A 25,049-nucleotide genomic window follows, 5' to 3' on the forward strand; every position below is an offset into this window, starting at 1 on the left:
TTTGCAAAATTCAGAGTTTTAAGGGTGCATAATATAGTGGGGAATGGTCCTATTTTAAATGTGGCAAAACATGTTTCTTACTTTATCAAAAACAGTTGATTTTGTGAATCAAGTTCAATCAAAAATGGAATCAATGAAAACTAGGTGTTAGATAAAAAAATAATGAAGTACAGTAATATATGTATGATAAATTTCATATTTGACCTTGACCTTTCATGGTTGACCTTGACAGGTGATGAAGGACAGCATGATTCGGTCATTCTCCTGGTTTGAGCCTGACATACTCAAACAGTCGTCACGCCCAGAGTGGCCGGTGATGCTGCACAATCTGTGCTTCCTCCACGCGGCCATCCAGCTGAGGGCAAGGTTTGGACAGGGGGGCTGGAACTGTCCCCAGGACTTCTTCAACATTGGCTACAGCTGTCTACAGGTAGGACATCAACTGTCAGGTATGAGATCAACTGTCAGAAATGACATCTACTGCTCATGCCAGCTGTTTTATTCCCAATTTACCGACAAGGCAGGTAGACTAATAAATGGTCGCAAGCTGGCATGTTTTAATTTTCTTGCAAACCAAAAAAAATAGGCAAAAGAAAAAATGGTTATCAAGCATCTGTGAATTTATTTCTTGAGAGGATATTCTTTCATAATTGATTAATTTGTTTTGTAGAACAAGGTTGTTTTACATTTTACTGTTTAATTTTTTACAGGAGGCACTTGCCATCGTTCAGAATGAGTTCAAAGAACCACTGACCTCAGTGGCGCCCGACGGCTCCCAGAATTCTCGCTCTGTCTCCTACAACGGCATCAGATACATGGTCGCTGGGGTTGGTAGCCACTTTTTCTCGATCTAGCTTAGATAAACATGAATTTTATAAGATTGATTGTTTATCAGTTGATCAGTAGAGCTTATTTAGAAAGAGACTTTTTATTTTACATTTAATGGTAAATCTTTAATTGTTAATCCCTGCAAGGCCATGATATTTTGCTTTAGTTTTAAAATCCTGTCCATTGCATTAGAATCTCTCTGAGAATTTACATTAACAAGAACATTTGTGTGTATTTACTCAATGGAATATAGTTTACCACCAGAATAATTTTGTGTGTGCTTTTCCCATGCAATCTTTTATTGTTCATTTCGCGTTGACAGATCGTGTACGGCAGTCATGTGACGGACTTCTACGACCAGCAGAGTCTGTGTGCTATGGTGGACTTCTGGCTGTCCTCGGGGGCCCTCAAGAGGGACTTTGAGGTCAAAGGACGTAAGTTCTTTTGTATTGTTTATCAAAAAATTTAATTGACAACCCAGCCTCCTAAAATTAGTCTTGAGTATTTGTCTGCCCATCTGCATCCGGAATGCTAGTATTGTATTGCTGCAGCTGTGACATGTACAAAACTTTAATGATGTTTCAAATGTTTATTTTTATTGAGTACTGTGATTCTATTTCTGTGTGGTCCTTTAAGTTAGTCTGATAACTGATACATTGCCTCTTGAATTTTTTTTTCTGCTGTTAACGTAATCATGAATTGATTCATATCGTTGCAGTGAAGTACCGTCATCCACAAGCTTTCTTTAATCCAAACGTTCGGCTGAACACCCTGATCCAGGCACTAGATGGCGCTCCGAATCACAATCTGGACGTTCCCGAGGGCTGTCACATCCACCAGACCATCGTGGTACGTCATGCCTCAATATTCGTCACTAATTCAGATTTTGGCCTGTTTGCATATCAGTCACTTTCGAACATTTTCACTCTTTCGACAATTATTCAGTGGAACTAATGGGGCTAGCTCTTCTAGTTGAGGCTAGCTATTTCATCTGTTGATGTATATCTATATATATATATATCTTCCTTTATGTGTATATTGGGGGGAGGGGGAATGAACTAATCTATAGAGTGACCCAGAAAAATTGTTGTTAAAAAATATGTTCATCCAAATTTGGTACAGAGACACTTTAAATTTTTAATTTCATTTGAGATTGGAAAAATTTCATTTCATTTTCGACAGTCACTTGTGAGTTTGATTAATACGGTTTGTCTATTATTAATGCATACTTGTACATTTTATCCTGCAAGCTGTGCACAGAATTGAAATTATTTAAGAAAATAAGCATAGCTAAAAATAAAAATTGAAAAATGATACTAATTTGTAAGCCAATTTTTTTTTTTAGAAGACACTAAAATTTTAACTTTTTAAATTTTTAGATTACGTAGAGCTAATTGTATTAATTAATTATGAAATGCAATTTTTTCTATGCTTTTTTATCGAATTGAATGATTTTTTTTTTCATTTGTTTGTCTTTTTTCCTTGCCTAACAGGATGAACTTAGTGCGGTAGGCAAAATAACAGTGTGCAAAAAAGTGTGACCATAGCCAAAATAATTCTTAACATGTGACTACTACGATTAACTCCCCTTAACTCATCACCTTATGTTGATATTTTTTTTACACAATGGGTGAAACCAGAACATAGCTTAATCCAGCAAATTTAGAATCCCTTCAACTGGACTCTGATCTTTTATTCATTTTTTTCCTCTCACTTATAGAACATGGTTTCATTGAAATGTAAAATTAGATTATTGATATTCAGAATTTTGAGAGATTTTTTTTTTTAGATTATCGTTAAGTTTTACTTTGATTTTACAGTGTACATGTCAAGTAGAGAGAATATTTTTTTGCGGGGGATATTTTTATGAATTTGAATCCTGTAGTTCAAAAGAAAGGTAGGGGTCTGTGCACTTCTTATATTTAGAAGTATACCAAAGTTTTTAGAAATTAAATGCTCCTAGTCCTGCAATTTGATTATCGGTAAAAAAAAATGCATGAACAGTGAACACTTAGAATTTTCATATTTTTGCATGAAAAATGGAAATATACAGGCTTTATATTTAAAAAAAAAAATCTTCATGCTGTGATCCTAGTAAATTTCCCACTCCAATCCCATTTCTTTTTTATTACAAAATGTGTTCATGTGTAAAACATTTTTGTTTTTCATTTTATCTTTGTTAAATAATTATTTAAACGTTTCATCTAAGGTGGCAGGGGACAGTTTTTTTTATACAATTCATTGTAGCCAAGGGATGCATGTCTTCGGAACTCTGTAACTAGAATTTCCTCAGTTCCCATTCAGCACAAATACCTTTAATTCACTCTTTATAAGGCCAATCACCAATTTCTGAAGAAAATTACTAGTCAAAACCTGTAAAATTCTCTACATACTGGTTTTGATGAGATTTTGACCCTTTCATATTTTGCTAATTTTTCATGATTTTTCAGCTTTTTAGACCTCCCCCAGCTAATTCCCTGCAGAGGGTTGACCTTCCGTACCGCGTGCATGTTGCACTATCACATGTCAGAAACTTACCGCTGTATAGTTTACAATGTCCCATCCACCTACTTTTCGTGTTATTTTACCTCCCGTCTGTAACTTGCAATTTCACTGTGTAAAGTCAGCACAACAGTCATAGCCGCAGGTTTCGCATTTTACTTCTGATTCTCATGTACCTAACATAAGGGGCCTACATATTGCATATCAATTTCAACAAGAGACACCCCTCTAACTAATGATAATCATTAAAAATCATTTCATGAATTTTAGCAACACTCATAAGCCTTCAAGTACAGCAATTCTCATTTTTACAAAAATATTGACGGGTACTTTATTCGAAACTGTCCCTTGCTACCTTTAACATACACTAACATTCTCCGAAAAGTCATCTTGTCTTAAAATTAAAAAGCTTATGCTATTCTGAAAAAAAGTACACCACATTTTGCCAATTCCATTGAGGTTTAAGAAAAATATGGCCATTTAAGTGAACCCACCATTTCCACTTTCCTTTATTTAACACAGATTCACAGGGGTCTCCACAAATAAAGCATCTTTACCTAATCTTTTAGAGGTCAACTGTTGTTCAACCTCCTAAAATAAGAAACCTTATTCAATACTACATACATCTGCTTGATATTATCATGATAAAAGCATCACATCACTTAGAAATACCCTTACATGTATACCCTCCCCCTATCTTTTGATTTTCACAAGAAGTATTAGTTTGAACACTTTAACCTAATATTATGAAACTTGTGGCAGTTTCCTTGAGTCATTTCTTACACATATTTGAAAACAACCATCACTGATATTTAAAATTGATCTTTTTTTGGTAAATGGATGATTTGTAGCATTTTTATTCACAAAAAGTCATGTCGCCCTACATGTGATTTCTTGTTTTCATGAAAAACTAAGCCTATAATCATATTTAGTGGATATCTTATATATTCTGGTTTCTAGTCTCCTTTTAACTTTGCTAAATTATTAAGACCTATGAGTGTGATGTGTGCGTTTAATTAAAATGAAATTCAAACACACCCGGGTTCCTGGGGACGGATGAGAATTCCATGAAAAATGTTCAAATTTTTCAGGTTTTTCTACATTTTTGATGCATTTATACAATAAAAGGGTAAAAATATGTTGTTTTTTGTTCATTTCAAGAGTAATTATCATAACAGATGTTATTTCAAGGTCAAATGTACATTTACACATCCTACATGTAATGGTAATGGAGTCCATTGGAAAGAGGGGGTGGCTTTTTCAAGTCTGTAAATACATCTAAAATACCATTTTTTGATAGGAAGGAGCAAAAACTTGAGTTTTTTGACATATTGTATACTTTGATAACTGCATTTGTCTACATGTAAAGTTCATTTGAAATAAAAATATGCTGTTTTAAAAATATTGGGTGATATAAGTCAGGTGGCTTAATGTTATTTCATAAAATCAGACAGCAAAATGACTGCAAAATCATAAATTTAATGATTTAATTGATAAAAACTGTTTTAAAGTATTTATTCTTATCTCAGTAATTAACTTAAGCCTATTAATTGTCATCAGGATAGGAAATACCAACTCTCTTAGCCAATTTACTCTAGTGGTGGTCATTCTACACATTTAAGAGGGAGTTACTCTCCTTGAACATTTTAGCTAATAAATCATGTAATGACATCTATAGCAAAGAAAATCATCCATTTTCACAAAATGTATTATTTATGGTACAAAATCCACTCAAAATTACACTTAACCCTCTAGTGCCCCATGTAGCATATATGCTACATGGACTTGGATAATATGCTTAATGATAATAATTGTATATAATAAATTATCTCCCTTTGATTTGAACTCTCCACTATCATATTAGAAAAGTTTAGCCTAACTCTACGTCACATGACTTGTTTACCCTATCAAACATGGCTGCCTCCATGAAGAACATAACACTGTACAGAGCCAGAGTTTCCTCAGTCAATTTCTAGAGTACATAGTGAGTATTTGTAAGAACACTTAAAAAAATATCTTTCAAAAGGATCAAATAATTGAATGGAGTATGAAAAATCCCTAAAATAATACATAACTGAATGCAAAAATTTATTTGAAATGATGTGTTGCATATGTGATACATCGGGAATTAATTTTTTGTATATTATATGATACACTGGGCATTTACAGAAAATACAGCTCATTTAAATTTTGGGCACTTTACACATTGCAAATAACTTGAATATTGAAAAATAAACAATTGTTTGTGATGTGTATTGTTATGTACAGTAAATACTACACAATTTATTTCGAAAGATTGTTTTTATTTTTTGCTTATCAATGAATAATATTAAGGTAAATCTATGTATCACATATGAAACATTGGGCATTAAACACTTGCTTTACAGTTAAATAAAAACACAAACTATCCTGATATCAATATACAGGTTTTGCATTAATAATTCTGTATTTTGCAAATAAATCATTCATTTCTACTTTGGATGTTTATTTCTAATGTTTATTTATTTTCTTATCAGTGAATGTGAATCATCTGACTCATGATTTTGAGACTTTATATCAACTAAAAAAATCAAAAGCCTTCCTCTGTTCATGAATGTGATTCTGACTCCTAATATTTACACCCCCCCCCCTCCGCCCTTGGAAGCAGCTTACACCAAGGAGAGAAATAGTATAAAAATCATAGTGATCCTCCTCTCAGGGAATTGAATTTATGTGAAATAACTGAAGATGCAGACCATTTAGATGTACTACATGTACCTCAGCTGCAAAACCAGGAATGGAATTGCTCAAACCAGCAGTACAAAGACCCATACACTGATTTTAAGGGAAAACCTGAGGAAGCTCCTCCTGATAGATTTCTTACTCCACTCCAATTTTCAAACTCATGGTTCCTGACCATACAATTTCAAATACTAGTATATCTGATGCAATGCAGAAAAATTCCGTCCCCCTTTAGCCTTTTGTTTCATATCTAGGGCAGTAGGTGCAGGTTGAAGGATGATTTTTATTAATGTCAGGTGTAATGCACCATTTTGGTTTAATTAATTGTAAGCTAAGATGTTGAGTGACCGATCGGGAGATTAAGAAGGTCAAAAAATAATTAACCAATGAGTTTTAAGTAGAAATTTCACCTGATGTGACAGTTTGAAATAAATCCAAGATGGCGGCGATGGGTACCTTGTGTATTACTTTTATTTGGGTATTTATCTCTATTATGACAAAAATTTAAAATGTCAGGTGCCTGTGTGCTCATCTTTGTCTAACAAAGACAGAAACTGTTTTACAGCTTTTTCATGAAAATGAAACATTCAACAATGCTTCCCCATTAGTGCCATATATATGAGTTGTTCAGATTTGACAATTGGTTATTCTAGTTTAACCTATTGCTGGTTATACTTAAAAATTTTAAGTCTGTTTTATGTTTATGTTTTATAATTGTTGTCAGTTATTAAAATATTTTAGCAAATTAAATGTTTTTTCAATTTGAATTATTCGAGTATTTGTATCATATATGCAACATGAAGTGGTAATGCCAAATGTAGCATATATGCTACAAGCTGTAAAATGTAGAAAAATTGAGATATTGCGTTAAACTATCCGATTTCCTGTTAAAAATGATGATGCAAGTTTTATTTATAAAAGTCAGAATTTTCTGACTGACATAATTGGGTTTGGGCACTAGAGGGTTAAAGGAGAAATGTGAAAATACCATGTAGTCTTGAAGGTGGCAGGGGACAGTTTTTTTTATACAATTCATTGTAGCCAAGGGATGCATGTCTTCGGAACTCTGTAACTAGAATTTCCTCAGTTCCCATTCAGCACAAATACCTTTAATTCACTCTTTATAAGGCCAATCACCAATTTCTGAAGAAAATTACTAGTCAAAACCTGTAAAATTCTCTACATACTGGTTTTGATGAGATTTTGACCCTTTCATATTTTGCTAATTTTTCATGATTTTTCAGCTTTTTAGACCTCCCCCAGCTAATTCCCTGCAGAGGGTTGACCTTCCGTACCGCGTGCATGTTGCACTATCACATGTCAGAAACTTACCGCTGTATAGTTTACAATGTCCCATCCACCTACTTTTCGTGTTATTTTACCTCCCGTCTGTAACTTGCAATTTCACTGTGTAAAGTCAGCACAACAGTCATAGCCGCAGGTTTCGCATTTTACTTCTGATTCTCATGTACCTAACATAAGGGGCCTACATATTGCATATCAATTTCAACAAGAGACACCCCTCTAACTAATGATAATCATTAAAAATCATTTCATGAATTTTAGCAACACTCATAAGCCTTCAAGTACAGCAATTCTCATTTTTACAAAAATATTGACGGGTACTTTATTCGAAACTGTCCCTTGCTACCTAAGCTGTCATGTCAGAAACACATGAGTACATGAGGTTCTTTCCAAGAGCCATTTTCCAAAATCTATGTTTCTATTTAAGCCCCCCCTCCCAACCCCCACCCCCCATTTTCGAGAAAAAATACAACCAAAAGGCAAACAGTTTATTCCTCTATGTCTCACATATCAGCTGACTGATCTGCTTTTTATGTCAAACACAGTGTTATCCTCTGCCTGCCAGTCTTGGAGTGATTGGGTCCCAGAGCTACTATATTACTTGCTGACTACTGTAGCTGAGTTTAACTTAATCTATATATATATAAATATATATCATTACAAATTAATGTTTTTGATATATCACACAAGCCGCACTCAGTGTAATTATTCCTTGCAGTATATCACTATGGCTGCTTAATGCATGCAACTTGGTTAGAATTATATATTTAAGCTCACAATTTTAATAGCCATTTTGATGTCACTTGACTGTATTACTGGACCAGGTATATTTAATGGAGTTCCTTTCCAATCTGTCTTAAATTTTTCATACATATGTTTGTACATATACAATGTGTACCATAATTTCATTTTCAAGTTGAAATTTTAATCTATTCAGTAGTTCAAAAAGTTTAGTGCCCTTATTTTTATGTAGATTTAGTACATTTTTTTCCTTTTTGAAATATCCTTTTTATAAATGTAAAAAAAAAATTGCTAGCTTGAATAGGGGGAAAAAATCCATCTTAGTTACGATCAATGAAAATTTTAGAATTTTGTCAGTGCACTGGTAATTGGGAGACATACATTTATAGAAATGAGTTTTTGTCGACTTGAAAATTTTTGTGTCTATTTGAACGCTGCAATATCAGGACGGCCCGCATCCAATAGAGGTAACCCCATCTAGGCTTTTCCCAGAAACACCCTCGTAGACTTTGCAGTCCTTAGTTACTAGTTTAATCAGAGAGTTGTGTTCTAGAACACTCATCTATAGGAAGGCAATCACACTTAAAAATGATGTAGAGTTCCTAATGTAGCATACATAGTTTCATCCTCGGCAACCCAGGCCCCGAGGTTATAAAACTTTTTTCATACTCGTACTCATACTCATACTCCGTACTCCGAGTATGTGCTCCACTGAGTACGACTTAAGAAACCGAGGTTATAAAAGTTTTGGAGTACGTTCTCCGCTGAGTACTATTTGGAGTATGCTCCAAAAGCCGATCGATGAAATTTTACGTCTCTGAAGAAAGACAGAGAACGGTAATTCATGTAAATAGTCCTGGCATGTAGGCAAACTGTACATGTATTCAGATTAATTATTTATTAACAAAATGTAACACATTATTTACATGTACATATTACCTTCTCCATCTGCAAGCATGGAGATGTGTCTGCATCTATAACTTATGAATTTTTGAGCAACAGAGACGATAAATCCAGTGTAATTGGTAAAATTATCAACAAATTGTGTTTATGTCAAATCTCTCTCTCTCTCTCTCTCTCTCTCTCTCTCTCTCTCTCTCTCTCTCTCTCTCTCTCTCATGAGACTCAGATAGTGATTCATGCATGTGATGATTAAGTATAATTATGTTGTAAGGAACGATATGAATATAAAAGAAAGAAGTAAGAATTTACACGGATATGAAGAGAGTATTTCAACATAGAATTTAGTTCGATATATCTTAAGTTTTCCTGGCTTTTATACGATTTTGATATTTTACATGCCAGGAAAAGGTCGGAAACGACGCCAATACAAAACTGGAAAGTCACTGCCCCCAAGTGGATATCTCTTAAGATATTTAGTGAGCAGTTCCTGTATTAGGGAAAACAGGGAAGAGTTTAATTCAAAAATAGAAACACATATTTGGGAAAATCACAAAAATACTGAGAAATCCGTTTATTTTTACACTCATATAGTATACACTAAGGAAATTATATGGGTATTCCAATTTAATTGCAACATACTTAGTACTATATTTGCCTTTTAAAATTCTTCTGAGAAAAAAAATCTAATTTCTTGAAGGGGTGGGGTAGGGGTGGGTGTTGGAATTGCATCAATGAACATATGCCAAAAGCCAAGAACACACGTAAAGTTTCTCATTTTAATATTTTTGGGAATGTGCACGAGAGTTTAAGAAAATTCACTAATTGAAATATTTTTGAAATTTCCAATTTGAGGACCACGTTAAACTGAAACAACGTGTTCAAGGAAATTGTATACTAAAGTTGCTGTACCCCTTTTTGTGGGGTTTCATTGATGGTTCAAGTTTTTCTCACTTAGTCAAGGCTTGAAAATGTGTGTTTAGAATTGATATATACATACTGTGTCATTTTTAATCTTAAGTAACGTCCATTGATATTTTTGAGCAAGCCTTTTCCTATTCATCTTTAAAATTCGAAATACATGTGTTAATTTTGATGCATTTGACATAGATATTTGATTACTTTAGATAAAAAAGGAATAGCTATATGAATTAATAGTTACTTGCTAATAAAATTAAACAATTTAAGAGATGAATATTCCCACAGCTAAGCTAAATAGAGAAAAATCTCTCACATGAAAATGCGAAGAAGCTATTTTAAGTAGTACATGTATTTTCAATCGATTGCATAGAATAACAATAATCCCCTTCAAATCTCTCTCTCTCTCTCTCTCTCTCTCTCTCTCTCTCTCTCTCTCTCTCTCTCTCTCTCTCATAAATTCTAGCTTTTATCATGCGGGTTATGATTAATTTAAGTGTTATCTTTTTTTTTTCTTTTTAGCTCACCGAGACGAAGTCAGGGGGAGCTTATGCTATACCCTCGGCGTCGGCGTCGGCGTCCGGACCTGGTTAAAGTTTTTGTTGCAGGTCCTGTATCTAAGCTATTACATGTCCTATCTTCACCAAACTTGCATGGATGATGCATCTGGACCTACTTATGGACTTGAAAGACTTGGATGCTGAATATGAGTCCTAAATTTCAGATGCTGGAGGAGGTTAAGGTTGTTGGACCAGGTTAAAGTTTTTGTTGCAGGTGCCCTTTGATAGCAATATCTAAGTTACTGCAGGTCCGTACTTCACCAAACTTGCATGGATGGTGTGTCTTATGATACTGATGCACCAGACATGCTTGAGTGCTGAATCTGAGCTATAGGTTTCAGATGCTGGAGGAGGTTAAGGTTGTTGGACCAGGTTAAAGTTTTTGTTGCAGGTGCCCTTTGATAGCAATATCTAAGTTACTGCTGGTCCATACTTCACCAAACTTGCATTGATGGTGTGTCTTATGATACTGATGCACCAGGCAGGCTTGGGTGCTGAATCTGAGCTATAAGCTGCAGATGCTGGAGGAGGTTAAGGTTTTTAGAGCTGGTTAAAGTTTTTGTCGCAGGTGCCCTCTGATGATTATATCTTAGTTACTACTTGTTCTAACTTCACCAGACTTCCATGGATGGTGCGTCTTATGATACTGATGCACAGACAGGCTTGTATGCTGAATCTGAGCCATAGGTTTCGGATGCTGGAAGAGGTTAAGGTTTTTAGAGCTGGTTAAAGTTTTTGAAACAGGTGCCCTCTGATGTTTATATCTTAGTAATTACTTGTCCTAACTTCACCAGACTTCCATGGATGGTGCGTCTTATGATACTGATGCACCTGACAGGCTTGAATTTGAGTCTGAGCCATAGGTTTCAGATGCTGGATATGGTTAAGTTTTTTGGAATCGGTCACATGTTTAATAGATAATAGTACTTTTTCAAACTTGCATAGTTGAATAAACTGTAATATGAATGAATCACAGAGGAAGCTTCAGATGCAGAGCTTGATCTCCATTATCAAGGATGCTAAAAAATATATCTTAGTTATTACAGATCCTAACTTCACCAAACTTGAATGGATGGTGTGTCTTATGATACAGATGCACCTGACAGGCATGGATGTTGAATCTGAGCCAAAGGTTGCGGATGCTGGAGCAGGTTAAGGTTTTAATTGCTAGTGCCCTCTGATGATGATATCTTAGTTATTACTAGTCTGAACTTCACCAAACTTGCATGGAGATGCGTCTTATGTATACTGATGCACCTGACAGGCTTGAATGCTGAATCTAAGCCATATGTTTCGGATGCTGGATCTCAATTATTAAGGATGCTAAAGAAATCTCCTACCTCACTCAAACTTGCCCAATAGATAGATGTGTTTTTTGATAAATGATATAACATGATTCCTATGATATAGTATTGTATGGTATGAAACAATATTGTTTAATATGATACAATATAATATCATATGTAATATTATAAAAAGTTATATGATACGATATGATATTGTTTCAATTTTTTGATATTTTATGTTATGATATTGTAACATGATATCGTTATATATAATATTGTATATTATGATACAATATTGTATAATATTATATTGTATTATTAATTTGTTATTTTATCACATGATACTATTACATAAGATATTGCAAAATATAATATTGTATCCTATGATTCAATATTGTATATTCTATAATATTGTATCATACGATATTGTATAATATGATATTAGTTTCTGTTATATAGAATAATATCACATGAAATTGTATAATATGATACTATAATATTATATAATATTGTATCATACGATATTGTATAATATGATATTGGTTTATAATATGATATATTATCACATGAAATTGTATTGTATGATATTGTAAAATATATTATTGTATCATATGATACAATATGTATCATATAATATTGTATGATATAATATTTTACTCTATAACATAATATTGTATCATTTGATATGATACAATGTTGTATCAAATTATATTGTATCATATGATACAATATCATATTATGTATCAAAAATGATACAGTATGGCATACAATATCATACTATATTATACAATATAATATCATATGTTTCAATGTTATGATGTATTATGTAATATGATATTGTTATATAATACTATATTGTTTTATATATTATGATATTGTATTATGTGATCAAATACAATAACGTATAACAAAACAATGTCATATCATACGTTACAATATCATATCTCATCATTGTTTATTATGGTATGTTATTGTATTATATGATATATGTTGTAAATATGATAGGATGCAATACTTAATTTTATATTATTGTATTGATTAACGTATGAACATATGATTATCATACAATTTTTTAACAGATGATATACGATATTGTGTCAAAACAGAATCCATGAATATCCAAGATCATAAAGTATGATTTTCATTTAATATGATAAAGTTGGTCTCATAAAGGTGAAGTCTCATAAGGGTGATGTCTCGTCTCGGTGAGCTTTGTAATCTGTGATTACCTATGTTTTTTTTACATAAACAAGCTTTTAATTAACTTTAAATTACCCTAATTCTCAAGCAGAATATATACGTCGATCATACTTAATGTTTTTCCATAACTGTGTATTTAAGAATAAAATTTGATGTCATAACACCAAATTTTATTTGTAGAAAGGTACTAATATAATACTTAAGACTATGGGGTCACCGGGACCCACCATCCTTATATTCGAGCGTTTATAATCAAATGTTAAACCAAACAATGCATTTCACCTTACGTATACTTAGACATGTCTATGCTCTTGATGTTTTAATTCGAAATAAATAATAAAGATCGTAAGGTAGGTGATGTTCCATGGTAAAATTTCTTTAATATTTGGAAAATAAAAATCAATTACTGGTAGATGGTTCGGAATGGATAATCTACCTTCCCGCAGTAAAATTAAAAAGAAGTTGCGGTCTATATTAGACAAAGAACACATCTAGATCTCTGCAGCTACCTGTAGTATATATGGTCACCTAGGAAGCCAAATATGTACGTCATAATTTTAAAAATATTGCCAATACAAAACTTAAAAATTCGAAATCTTATCTTTATGTTTACATCTAACGCCCTTTAATCTGCGTTTTAATTACTTACTGCTGATTCTTGATTACTTTCTACATTTCCAAGTAAGATTGCTTTTTGTTAACTTTCAAAATAGGTTTTTATTATCGATTTTTCGAGATAAAAAGAAATGAACCTTGTTCAAAATTACTCTAAATTTCACAGCGTTTTTGACACTACAGAGGAAAGGCAATTTATAAGCCAATATTTTCCACATGCAGACAGTAACTGTTTTATGAAAATTAAAAAAAAACAACAACAATCGTATAGATAAACCATAGGAAGTAGGATTCGCCCCCCCCCCCCCCCACTCACACACACCAACACCAACTCCTCTTAAAAATATTTAGTTCCAGGGGTAGATCCAGAATGTGAAGTTAGAGGGGACGTCAGTATAAGACAGGGAGTCTGGAGATGCCGCTTTGTGGCCTCCAGATGGTCCAGGGCAAAGTCCTGTTGGTGACCCAGGGGGCAAAGCCGGAAGCTCCAGGATTCTAGAGATTTTGTAGGGTAAAAAGGAAGTCTTTAAATAGACGTTTGAGATATTTCTTCTCGTGATTACCGGTATACTTAAAGTAATAAAATTATTTACAATTTTTAAAGGTTTGTAGATTTAAGACCTACAGTCATCAAATTCCTCTGTCTTGTAGAAATCCAAGATACATATCCTTTTATTTCTTTTCTTTCGAATGACTGTAAATTAATCAGTTTAAAAACCAAGTTCAATGGAACAATGTAAATTAATGAAGTTTTAATAAAAGATAACTATATATACCAGCTTATATTATAATAACAATGGAAGAGTCGTTAAAACACTAGTTAGTATAACCAATTACTTAAAGGTGGGTATATGGGTGACTGGTCATATTTGAACCCAAGGACAGCGTAACCAAAATGTTTTTTCCTGGGGTTTTTTAGTTACACCATTGAACACACGCGTTTTCTTCATATTGCACCATTGAAACAGTCTAATGTAGAGAAATCCCCCAAGTAAAAAAAAAAACTAATTAATACTCGCAAGTTGTACATTTTCTTTGCCAGAAGGAGCATGATTTAACTTTATTTGGACATTTTTTTTAGGGCTGGGGGGGGGGGGGGGCGCCGGGTGCGACCTCCTTTACTCCGCCACTGATTTACCGCTTATTTTTTAAAATGTTTCCCTTTCCAAGTTTTGTGACATGCAACATAAATGATAATTGATTAATAAGTAAGTAATAGAAAGCGTTAGACTTTTATGCATCCCCCATCCTTTGTAATGTTTAGAACTAACCTACATTTTCACTATAATCAAAAAATGGACCCAGCAAGTACATCTGATTGAAATTGATTAATAACGATACATGTACATTGATTTCTTTGTTTTAAATGATGGGGTGTATGGGTTGTATTTGACAAAAAACAGAATTCTTAAAAAGTCGAGCAACGGTAGTATTTTGTACGTAGTTATACATGTATATGTACATTAATTAATGAAGCAAACTATCTAAAAGTTATTTTGATAATCTTGGTTGCAGTTCGCCCTTACTCTTAAATTCACCTCCTTTATATCTAGATATGTCATTAATAAAATGGTAAAAACTTTCCATTTTAATTCATATACATGTAAATATGATTAAATTAGAGCGTATAATACAGCAATGTTACAATATGAACAATATTATATGTTTGCACTGCATTTTATTTAGATTAAATGTCTTGAGTACGACTTTGAGAAAGCTTCAAAACTTACTAAGAAAATCGCATTTTTGTACTCAGCCGGAGTACGAGTAGGAGTATGAAAAAGTTTTATAACCTCGATATCTTGAGTAGGAGTACGATTTGGAGTACGATATCGTACTCAAAAAAGTTTTATAACCTCGGGGCCAGGTGTGGTTCACATTGAGGAAGTTTGTGTACTCAAAACCGAGGATTGTCACGATGAAAGGATCGAGTTGTAGATTAAATTGTTATAGATTAGGAATTAAATTTTGTGCATTATTTGCGAGGTGAAGATCATAGTACATCGGATTAAACAGTTTATATTTATGTATGTAATTAACTGTCAATATATGTAAATTTGTATTTCAATTATAGCTCATGTTCAATATTTATATTTGGGTACAGGATTAAGGGAGAGGATTATAATTAATAGAAAAATTATTGTATGAAGATTTAATCAATTTTACTCATTGGTTGAAGAGTATTTATTGTGTTTTTAAATTAGCATACAAAATTATATTTATTTAATACATGTACATGTATATCGGACAAGTACAATTTGCATTTTGGATGAAAATTATACACTAGATGAATATAACTTTCATTGAGTCCAAATTTAAGATAAAATTACTTCTCTTTCTCTTTATTTCTTTCCCTCTCTGTCTCCTTTATTTCTCTCTCTCTCTCTCTCTCTCTATCTCTCTCTCTCTCTCCAGTGTGAAGTGTATAAATAATAGATATGCACAATTGTGGTCACCTGCTTTTTTAAAACTTTTTTTTCATAGCATTAAAAGCACTATGATTTTATTTAATGGTATACATTTTGATATATAGTAGGCATTAAAGCTATCAAAGATATTATGCAAAGTGTGTTTTGAAATTATGTTTCATATATCATATTTCAATGCACTTACATAGACTCTATAGCCCTCATTAGGACAATTATTCATCTGAAATAAAAAAGAATAAAAGCTGTGCAGCAAATGTTTGATGTAGCTGCAGTTGACCATGCAATGAAATAAAAATGGCTTTTTTCCCTGACAGACCCTGCTTGGAGATGACCAGTACGTGTTCACGCGGCTGAACAAGGTGTTCGACAGCATGCCCTCTAAGCTGACCCTGTCCCACAAGATGTTCCCGCGACCACCCACCCCGTTCGACGGTAAGTTATCATGTTTATTTGATTAATCTGCCAGACATTGTGAAGGACTATTTGTTCTGTGCTGCATCTGAAGTACATGTACTCATGTTCTATAAATTCCTATTTAGATTCTGTTAATTTGAGGAAGGAATTGACATCTGCATAAACTTTCCAGAAATGCCCTACACAGATTTTTTTAATCTGGCTTTAGTTTTTCTGACAGTTGTGAACTATATATATATTGCATTACAAAAATGTTTGGCACTTGCAATTACCGGTAGATATTTTAGGATTCTGCATGATAAAAAAAATGGCAGAATCATAGAATCAATTACTAAGTATACTCACATTAAAACAAGGAAAATACAGTACTTAGTTTACAATACGAGTTTTTCATGAAGATTAACCTTTCAATTTTCAGGCCCAGCCCAGGCAGGAATCAGTAAGACTAGTAACAACCCATCCGTGGTTCACCAGGGGGTCTTCTCCACCGCCAGCTACGCCACCCACAAAATCCGCTTCAAGGACGTGGAGCTGTGGCAGATCTGCAACGACCTGCTGCAGAAAACGCCCAAAATCGGCAACAGTAGCAAGGTACTCATTAGACAAGGGATCGGAGTACATTAATGTTCAACCTGTCTATTTGATTTTCAATACTTTTCCTTGTTCTGAAGTTACCATTTCTTTTTTGTCCTAAAATCTATAGGGACACACAATTAGAATCTAATATGTTAAAATTACAAATGATGACAAGAATTTAGAAATCTGTTAATCATTATACAGTAACAGTAATAATGATGAAACTGCTTAGAACAAGATAACCATGTATTATCTTCTTGGTTCAATATCTAGGAAATATTTGACATTTATTTAAATATATATAAATAATTTCATTCTTCCAGTCTTTCCGCGAGTTTGTTGTGGAGAAAATCCGTAAGCTGCCAGGAGACTACCCCATCTTTAATGACTTCATCATGAAGGAGTGCGAGATTCTACATCAACTGTTGACTGAAGTCAGAAACACCCTCACAGTAAGTTTTTATTTTCATTACGGAGTTTTTAAATCTAAATTTCAAATTTGATCTTAAATTTAAATATTTCCTAAAGTTTCTAAACTTCAAAGCGTGACCATACAATGAAATGTTCAGTTGTGAAAATATGAAAATACCTACTTCAAAACAATTAAACATATTTTCTTACGAAAAAACTGCTGTGGTTTTCAGACAATAAGGAACGCCTGTGAGAACAACGTGATGGGTGACCAGTTGAGTGACCACTACCTGTCCGCCGCGGACGACCTGTACCACATGAGGATTCCAAGGATCTGGTGTAAGATGACCGGCACCACAGCACCACCCTACACCTACAATGCCGCCCAGTGGCTCCGAGATCTGGAGGACCGCTGGAAACACTTTGAAAAAATCCTCAGCATGGTAAAAAAACTACTCTTTTATTTACATTAAATCACTGTTATAGAAAAGTGCTAGGGATGACCGATCACAAGTCATCATGACTTTAATTTTTAAAAAAAATATTCTTAGCCAAACTTCTGGATTGAAACTGACTCTGCTATAAGCATGAATTTATTATAAGAGTATATGCAGTACTTATAGACTAAGTGTACAGCGCAATAAACATATCACCGCCTGTGTTTTAAACATTTACCAATATTTCATTGGCTAATGTTATTTTACTTTTAGTGCGAGGGGTTGGAAATATCGGAACCATATAAACATTTAAAGTTAGCGACAATGACTGCAATTCAAGATGTATTTCTGTTAAACATAGTTTGGATTTCAATATTTATAGGGTAGAAAAGCAATGCCAGCCTACTGGCTAGGAGCGTTCTTCAATCCTAGAGGACTCCTAGCTTTGCTGAAGCAGGAGGCCATCAAGAACTACTGTGGGGACAGGTCAGGCAACTTTGAACAGTTCACCTTCCAAACCGACACCACATTCAGAGACTTTGGACATGTAAGTATATTTGATCAGTATGAGAGCACAAATAGTGTTCTAGGAAATGAATGGACAATTTGCATCCTTAGGTCATTTTTACAGTAGTTGATTTGGTAAAAGGGATTCAGAAAGTACTGATTTGTCTAACTATGTTATTGAAGAGAAATGTTATTCATGTACTAGTATATATATCAATATAAATAGCCACTTTAACTTTCTTGTTTCATTATAGCTCCTCCAACCTCCACCAGAGGGTGTCTACATCCACGGAATCCACCTATGGGGCTGCTCAATCGAGAAGACGACCAATGAGTTCCAGGACCAGGCCTCACGCCAGGGATACGCCCCTCTCCCCGTCCTCCATCTCCAGTGCTACCCAGTCAACGAGAAGCCGGCCCTACAGGAGCCCTCCTTCCAGTGTCCCTTGTATGCGTCCAGAATTGCCCCACGTGACCCAATCATGGAAATCGACATTAAGAAGGAGGGAATTCCGCCCATGAGGTGGGCTCTACGCGGACTGACTGCCACTATTTGGCCGTATTAAATGACAAAGAACAATGTATTGTGACTTTGCTGGAGAGTTTGGAATTTTTTCTCTATAAATTGTGACTGTTTTAGTAGTAATTTTGCTTAAGGTCAATTGACCGGAATAGATCTGATTTTCCAAGATCTTTGATAAAAAACTGTTGATGGTTTTAAATTATCTAAATGTGATTCTTATCTATATGTTTTTTAACTGGTATGCAATACATTATCATAGCATTATGTAGCCAAATCCCATTCCATGGATTTACCGACTATTAATTTTGTTTGTGTGAAAATCCGTCCAGTTGTATTTTACACTGTGATAAAATATATAGGGAGGACTGTAGACTCCCTAAAGCCTAACGATTTATTTATAGAACGTTGGTTTTCCTTGACAGTGATGCATTAAGTATTTGTTTATACCCTTGTTGATATTTTATATATTTAAAATATTAAAAGTATGTACATTTTTTTCTGTATTTTTCATGCCTATGTGTCAAAAGTTTTACAAGCTACTGATTTCAATTAAAATTGAATGTTGTTGAAGAGGCAGATCTGTGTTATTTTTTAATTGGTTCTTCTACCCCTAATTTCGTTTGAAGAGGAAGATTTCCATAATTAAGGTCTTCCGTTTCCAACGGAAGACCTTTCTATTATTGTGCGGGTTAAGATTTTTCTTATTTTTCTTTTTTTTTTTTTGTTTCCTAGACGCGAACTTTGAGGCTTCATATCTTCCTCATTTCTGAACGGTTTTTGCTCAAATTTTCAGAGCTAATGTACTTTACAAAACACTATCTTAAGCAATTCATAAAATTTATAATTCCCTTTCCGTTAAAGAGTTATTCCCCTTTTAATTTTTTTTAGGGCCTTTTGTTTCCAGACAAAGGCTCCGAGACTATGATAGCAGGGAATGGGAATCCAACGAATTTGAATAACAGACACATTGTAGTTGTGCACATCTGTTTTTGTTTTTAGATTACGTTTTTTTATTTAGGAGAGGGTAGGGGGTCAAAAAACAGGATTCAAAAAAGTGCAAAAATTTAGACATGTTTTCCTTTATATCTTTTAAACGAAAAATATTTTGTTAAGACATGTAGAATAAAAGTTGTGCAAAATATCAAGGGCTTTCATTTGACACCAATAAAAAAGGGCCGGCCCCTTAAATTAAGGGCCAATGGCTCCTAAAAGTGTTTGCTTAATAACTCAAAAACGGTTAGGATTTCGATATGGCTGTCGCTGGAAAAGTTGTTTGTTGGGATCTCATAAAGGTCGTTACAATGTTATTTTGTATGAGATTTGTGTAATATGAGTGTAAAAAGCTTTACATGTTAACATGTACATGTTTTCATTTGACAAGTTAACGAAAGTCTTTGCGCGTACAACTGGCATAAAGTTACCGCCGAAAGTATGCTGGTTTATACAAACGGCATTAATTCATAAGAATTCTTTTTTTTAAAATACGTGCTTTATTTTAGGAGTTTAAGTCATTGTTGTTCTTAAGTTCTTATAATGCACAATCCTTAAAAACGGTATTTGGAAAACAAATCATTGTTTTTCTTTTCTAGTAAACCACAAAATATGGAATTAAAGAAAATCTATGCATTACATTTTAGTTATTAACTCCATGCATTTATAAAATCTACCTTGAATCAGAGCTGTGTGTGTGTGCCATTACGTAAGCTCTCCTTCGCCCGCGGCCGAGAATATCGGTCAGCATTGTCGCGGCTGGACTACCTAGCGGTCAGCGGTTATCTAATACACGAGAGTTGCGTCTCTCATAAAAGAGTTTATTTATCCGCAAACTCAAGAATTGTTTTCGTTTTGATTACACATATTTTTTTTATGGATTAAACGATTGGGTGTCAATTAAAAAATCGTTCAGTTAATTAATAAAGGAATGTCATTTTCAATCTAAAGCAATAATAAACATAGATCAATTGTGGGTTTTAAGTTTAAAATAAAGAACTTCTATTTGATAGAGTAAGGTCATTATGCTGCAATCTTTTCAAAGCTTCCTGGGTTCTGAGCTGTGCGAGTCTGTGCGTTGTACCTTTACGTAATCTATCGTTCGCCCACGGCCGAGGATCTCAGCCACGGCTGCACTACATAGCGGTTATTTAATACACAAGATTCGCACACCGAGACGCACACTTCCATGCACATGAACGTGTTTGAGTTTATATAGCCGTAAATACAAAAACTGTTTTAATTTTATGTTACCAAAGTTTGTCCATTTTGTATTTATTTAATTAAATTTGAGTGTAAATGAATATTAATGAACGATATTACTCCAAATCGGAAACATCGTCAGACACAAATTAATGGTTGGTTTGTTAATGTAAAATATTTTTTAAACTGTACTAATAATGCTTTAAATCAACAACAACAACAGCAACAACACCTAAATATTAAACATTTAAATGATGATCACCCATCGCACATGGCTGAGGAGATCCGGCGCGAGTGGACAAGTGATCCGCGGTCGGTTCGTGATCTTCTGCATGTACCTTATCACGCGTTCATGTTTCATATTTTGCACGGACACAACTATATTTCATTATGTTTTCAACTATTACATTGGTTTAAGGTGAAAAGATAGATTTATTTTACTTGTACAGTTGATTAAGCATTGATGTATACGATAGCGTACAAGGTAGTTTAAAAATCAAATCAAATTATAATCAAAGTTCCATGTTACATGTTTGCGGTAGGCGCTAGCACGATAAAAGAATGTCCTGAGTTGAGGCATTCGATGATTATTTAAAAAGAATATTCACATGAGTTTTAAACAACTTTAGATTAGATTCTATCTGTCACATATTAACCACTTCTGTAGTTTTTCTACATGTTCGTTTCATTGTGGAAGCAAACTCATTGCTGCCCCCCCCCCCCCCTCCTCCTCCTCCCGCCCCGCTGACAGGAGCTCGCGCTGTATTTTTGTTTTTTTGATTGGCGAAACGACATCAAGATCTGTCGAAAATCATTTTTGGTGGCTTCTTCCTATGTGTAACATTTTGTTTCACTTTCCCACCCGTTTGTTTATTCGGTCAGTCTGTGTTAATTCAATCGCCACGTGCGACCGAGAATCTTGTGTCGCTTCAGCGCACACAGTTCAGAACATATATAGCCCTGGGTCATCAATTGTTATGTTAATTGAGTAACAATTGGAATGGTGCTTTTACTACATAAAATAATAAATAAAAAATCATCCAGAAAAAATGTTACCGTAACTCAATAGTCAATACCAAAAATAAAATCCGTATGAATACAAACTGAAATCGGGTTTTCAGTATTCGGCGGGATTTGATATTTGTTCTAACATTACTATTTTAATTGGTTTCAGAGAATACGATGTAAAAATACAAACAGTAAATAAATCTGATGTTATTTACATTGAAACTGTGGAAAAATATTTAAAATTAAATTAGTCACATTCGTTAGAAAACAATGTTATACAAACATCCGATAATTTTTTCCTATGTCGTATCATTCGCGTAAATAAATATGTTCTGTACATATTCATGTACCTCAGAAAAAATTCAAATGATTAAAACAAAAAAGAAAGTTGTAATTACTATTTCGGATTTTTTTTCCAAAGTAATATAACATTGTATTGAAAAGAACAAGAAATAAAAATGATTTAAATTTTTGATTCAATCTTCGTATATATTACCGGCGCTCCTTACATGTACATGTATTACGGCGTATAGTGTATAGATTATCATGATCTATTTGAATTAAGTACCATACGTAAAGATTCCAATAATAATTAATTGCATAACTGTGTACATTGTAGGCCAATCCCTGTGCGTTAATTACTTCTAAGACCTCTTGTTTTCCGTTAACAGTGGTTTAAATAATTAAAATAATTACTTGTAAAAATATCTATAATCGGGATTCCAAAGAACTTACTTCCCGCAATTCCTACAAATGATCAGTATGTTTTCTTTCTATGTTTACATTTAATTTTGTTCAAATAATTAATAAATTTTCTATCATTTAAATTGTGTGCTTCAACAGATTCCGATAACCTTGAAGTCATTAATTTTTCCATTGGCTATTGACAAAAAAAAGAGACGCTTGACCATCCAATGAAAACAAATACGCAGAGTTTGATTGACAGGTTCAGCCAGGTGCAGGTCTCACCCGATATCCAAGGTTATGTGTGCCGCTTATACAAAGCCGAATGGTCTTAGTAAGAGTTATCGATGTAAATAAATATAAAAAAAAATACAAGCTTATCAAAACATGCTCGTGTAAGTTAAAGTTGATTAACTAAAGGCTTGTTCCAACAGAAATCATGTTTTGCTAATTGTATTTAATATTTTTTATGTATAGCGAATTTTAATATTGTACAGTCATTTTACCGGTAACGAATCAGTATGCGGTTTCGTCGTGCATGCAACTATTATTATCGGAATTCCAAATGGTTTTATTTTATGTTTAAATCGCGTTTCTTTGTCCTTCTAAACTGTAGTATCAAACTTCCGAAAATATAAAGGAAGTAATTTCAACACCCCCTCCATTTTCCTAGTTTCGAATTCGTTTCCCAGTATCGAATTAAGCGCCCTTTATCACCTCTGACTGAATATTTTGAGGCGAATTAATTTCAAAAATTACTAGAGGTACATGTTAATGGACTTACATATGAAGAATGAAAAACAATTGTGGGAATATGTCTTTTAAACAAATAATATGATCGTTATTTTTATCATACCGTTTTCCCGTCAAATTAAAACTGGACTTGAACAGTTTTCATTTGCGTTACTTTGTAATATTGAATTTTCATAAAAACACTTTATAATAGTAATTGATGATAAGTAGTTGCCATTTTCCTTTGTTTTTCCCGTATATCTATCAATATATGCAGCCAAATAATACTTCTGTCGCAATGAACCGAAACTAGGAAAACTACACGTGGTTCTATTTGAAGTCGTAATTTCATTCAAAGCTCCATTATTATTTGATATGATGCATTAACTTTTTAAATGAATTATATTTACTAATTATCCACTAAATCGGGATCAATAACAAACTTATTTTCATAGTTAGGTTTAATTGTTTTCACACTTTCGTTTTTTCTGCTTTGATCTTCCGGCAGCTCATATCTGGGTCACATTTTTAATTTGTAAACAATTCGGTAAATAATCGTGCAAATGGCAAACAACTTAATTTAAACATATTTTATTGAGTAATCAAATGGATTAGGCAACAGGCAAAGCCTATATAAATCCTCTCCAAAATACAAAGTGGCAAACAACTTTGCACTGATAGAATATTTATTTTTGTTTTATAATTACCTAGCTAGGATTTTTTAAAACCTCAACTTCGTCTTCCACTAGTAATTTTTCTAAATATTATTCGATACTGGCAAATATTCGTTACCGGTAAAACGACTGGACCAGTACTGAAACATCGTATAAAAACGTTATATATACATGTACTCTGTAACTAGTCGTCTTTTAATACATATATACCTTTCTTTTGTTTGTTAAAAATAAATTCAATTTTGTAAAAAGATAAGTATATCATTTCCTCTAGATTTTTTTTCATGTAAATACCTACAAAAGAGTTTTGCCAATTACAAACAGTTTAAAGTACATGTAATGTAAAACACAGGCGCCATTTTGAAACAAATTGTCAGAGAGTTCCGAATGAAATCTGATGAACGTTTCACATGGTTCTCGCACGCTTTGCTCGAAACGATTTACACGCTTTGTCCGAAACTCTGCACACTTTGCCCGAAACGCTAAACGGTTTACACGAAACGCTTCACGATTCACACGAAACGCTAAACGGTTAACACGAAACGTTTCTTGCACGTAAGTCGCACGCTTTTTTGGTATTGTAGTACGTTTCAGGGTCTGTAAATTTGTCAGCACGCAACAATTCTAAATTGTACATTGTTTTTAAAAATTAAGAAATATTTAAATAAAGAAATTATCTTAGAGAAAAGGTTACGTGTTTTGTAAACGGGTTCGGTTTTTAAAAAAAAAACACAATTCCTGACATGACCGATGAGTACATACTGTTTACAACAATGCTTGCTACCCTCTGAAAATTTAACTCGCCATTAAATATCTCATTTTTTAAATAATGTTTGTTACGATTACATAAACTGTGTGCGACAAATAGTTTTCCTAAAACATTTT

General features: G+C 33.6%; 1 protein-coding gene across 2 annotated transcripts; it reads left to right on the top strand.

Moving 5' to 3' along the window:
- The first annotated feature begins 236 nt into the window (after nucleotides 1-236).
- Nucleotides 237-19,443, top strand: LOC128184555 (dynein axonemal heavy chain 8-like). 2 transcript variants are annotated; one of them, XM_052854094.1, is made up of 11 exons: nucleotides 237-430; nucleotides 711-827; nucleotides 1,151-1,262; nucleotides 1,547-1,677; nucleotides 2,322-2,336; nucleotides 16,320-16,437; nucleotides 16,838-17,010; nucleotides 17,319-17,447; nucleotides 17,640-17,849; nucleotides 18,226-18,390; nucleotides 18,605-19,443. In XM_052854094.1, exons 1-11 carry the CDS (start codon nucleotides 248-250, stop codon nucleotides 18,914-18,916), a joined length of 1,665 nt encoding a protein of 554 aa, XP_052710054.1. In that variant the 5' UTR covers nucleotides 237-247; the 3' UTR covers nucleotides 18,917-19,443. The 2 variants fall into 2 exon arrangements, with proteins under 2 accessions (XP_052710054.1, XP_052710055.1); XM_052854095.1 differs by lacking the exon at nucleotides 2,322-2,336.
- Nucleotides 19,444-25,049: the final 5,606 nt, after the last annotated feature.

This window comes from Crassostrea angulata, chromosome 5 (assembly GCF_025612915.1).
Source record: "Crassostrea angulata isolate pt1a10 chromosome 5, ASM2561291v2, whole genome shotgun sequence".
Taxonomy (NCBI): domain Eukaryota; kingdom Metazoa; phylum Mollusca; class Bivalvia; order Ostreida; family Ostreidae; genus Magallana; species Magallana angulata.

Excerpts from the sequence above, each read along its gene's own strand:
- LOC128184555 (XM_052854094.1), top strand. The coding sequence starts at position 248 with ATGATTCGGTCATTCTCCTGGTTTGAGCCTGACATACTCAAACAGTCG. Across the intron at positions 16,438-16,837 it reads ACCACCCACCCCGTTCGACG|GCCCAGCCCAGGCAGGAATC; the intron begins GTAAGTTATCAT and ends TTCAATTTTCAG. Across the intron at positions 17,448-17,639 it reads AAGTCAGAAACACCCTCACA|ACAATAAGGAACGCCTGTGA; the intron begins GTAAGTTTTTAT and ends TGTGGTTTTCAG.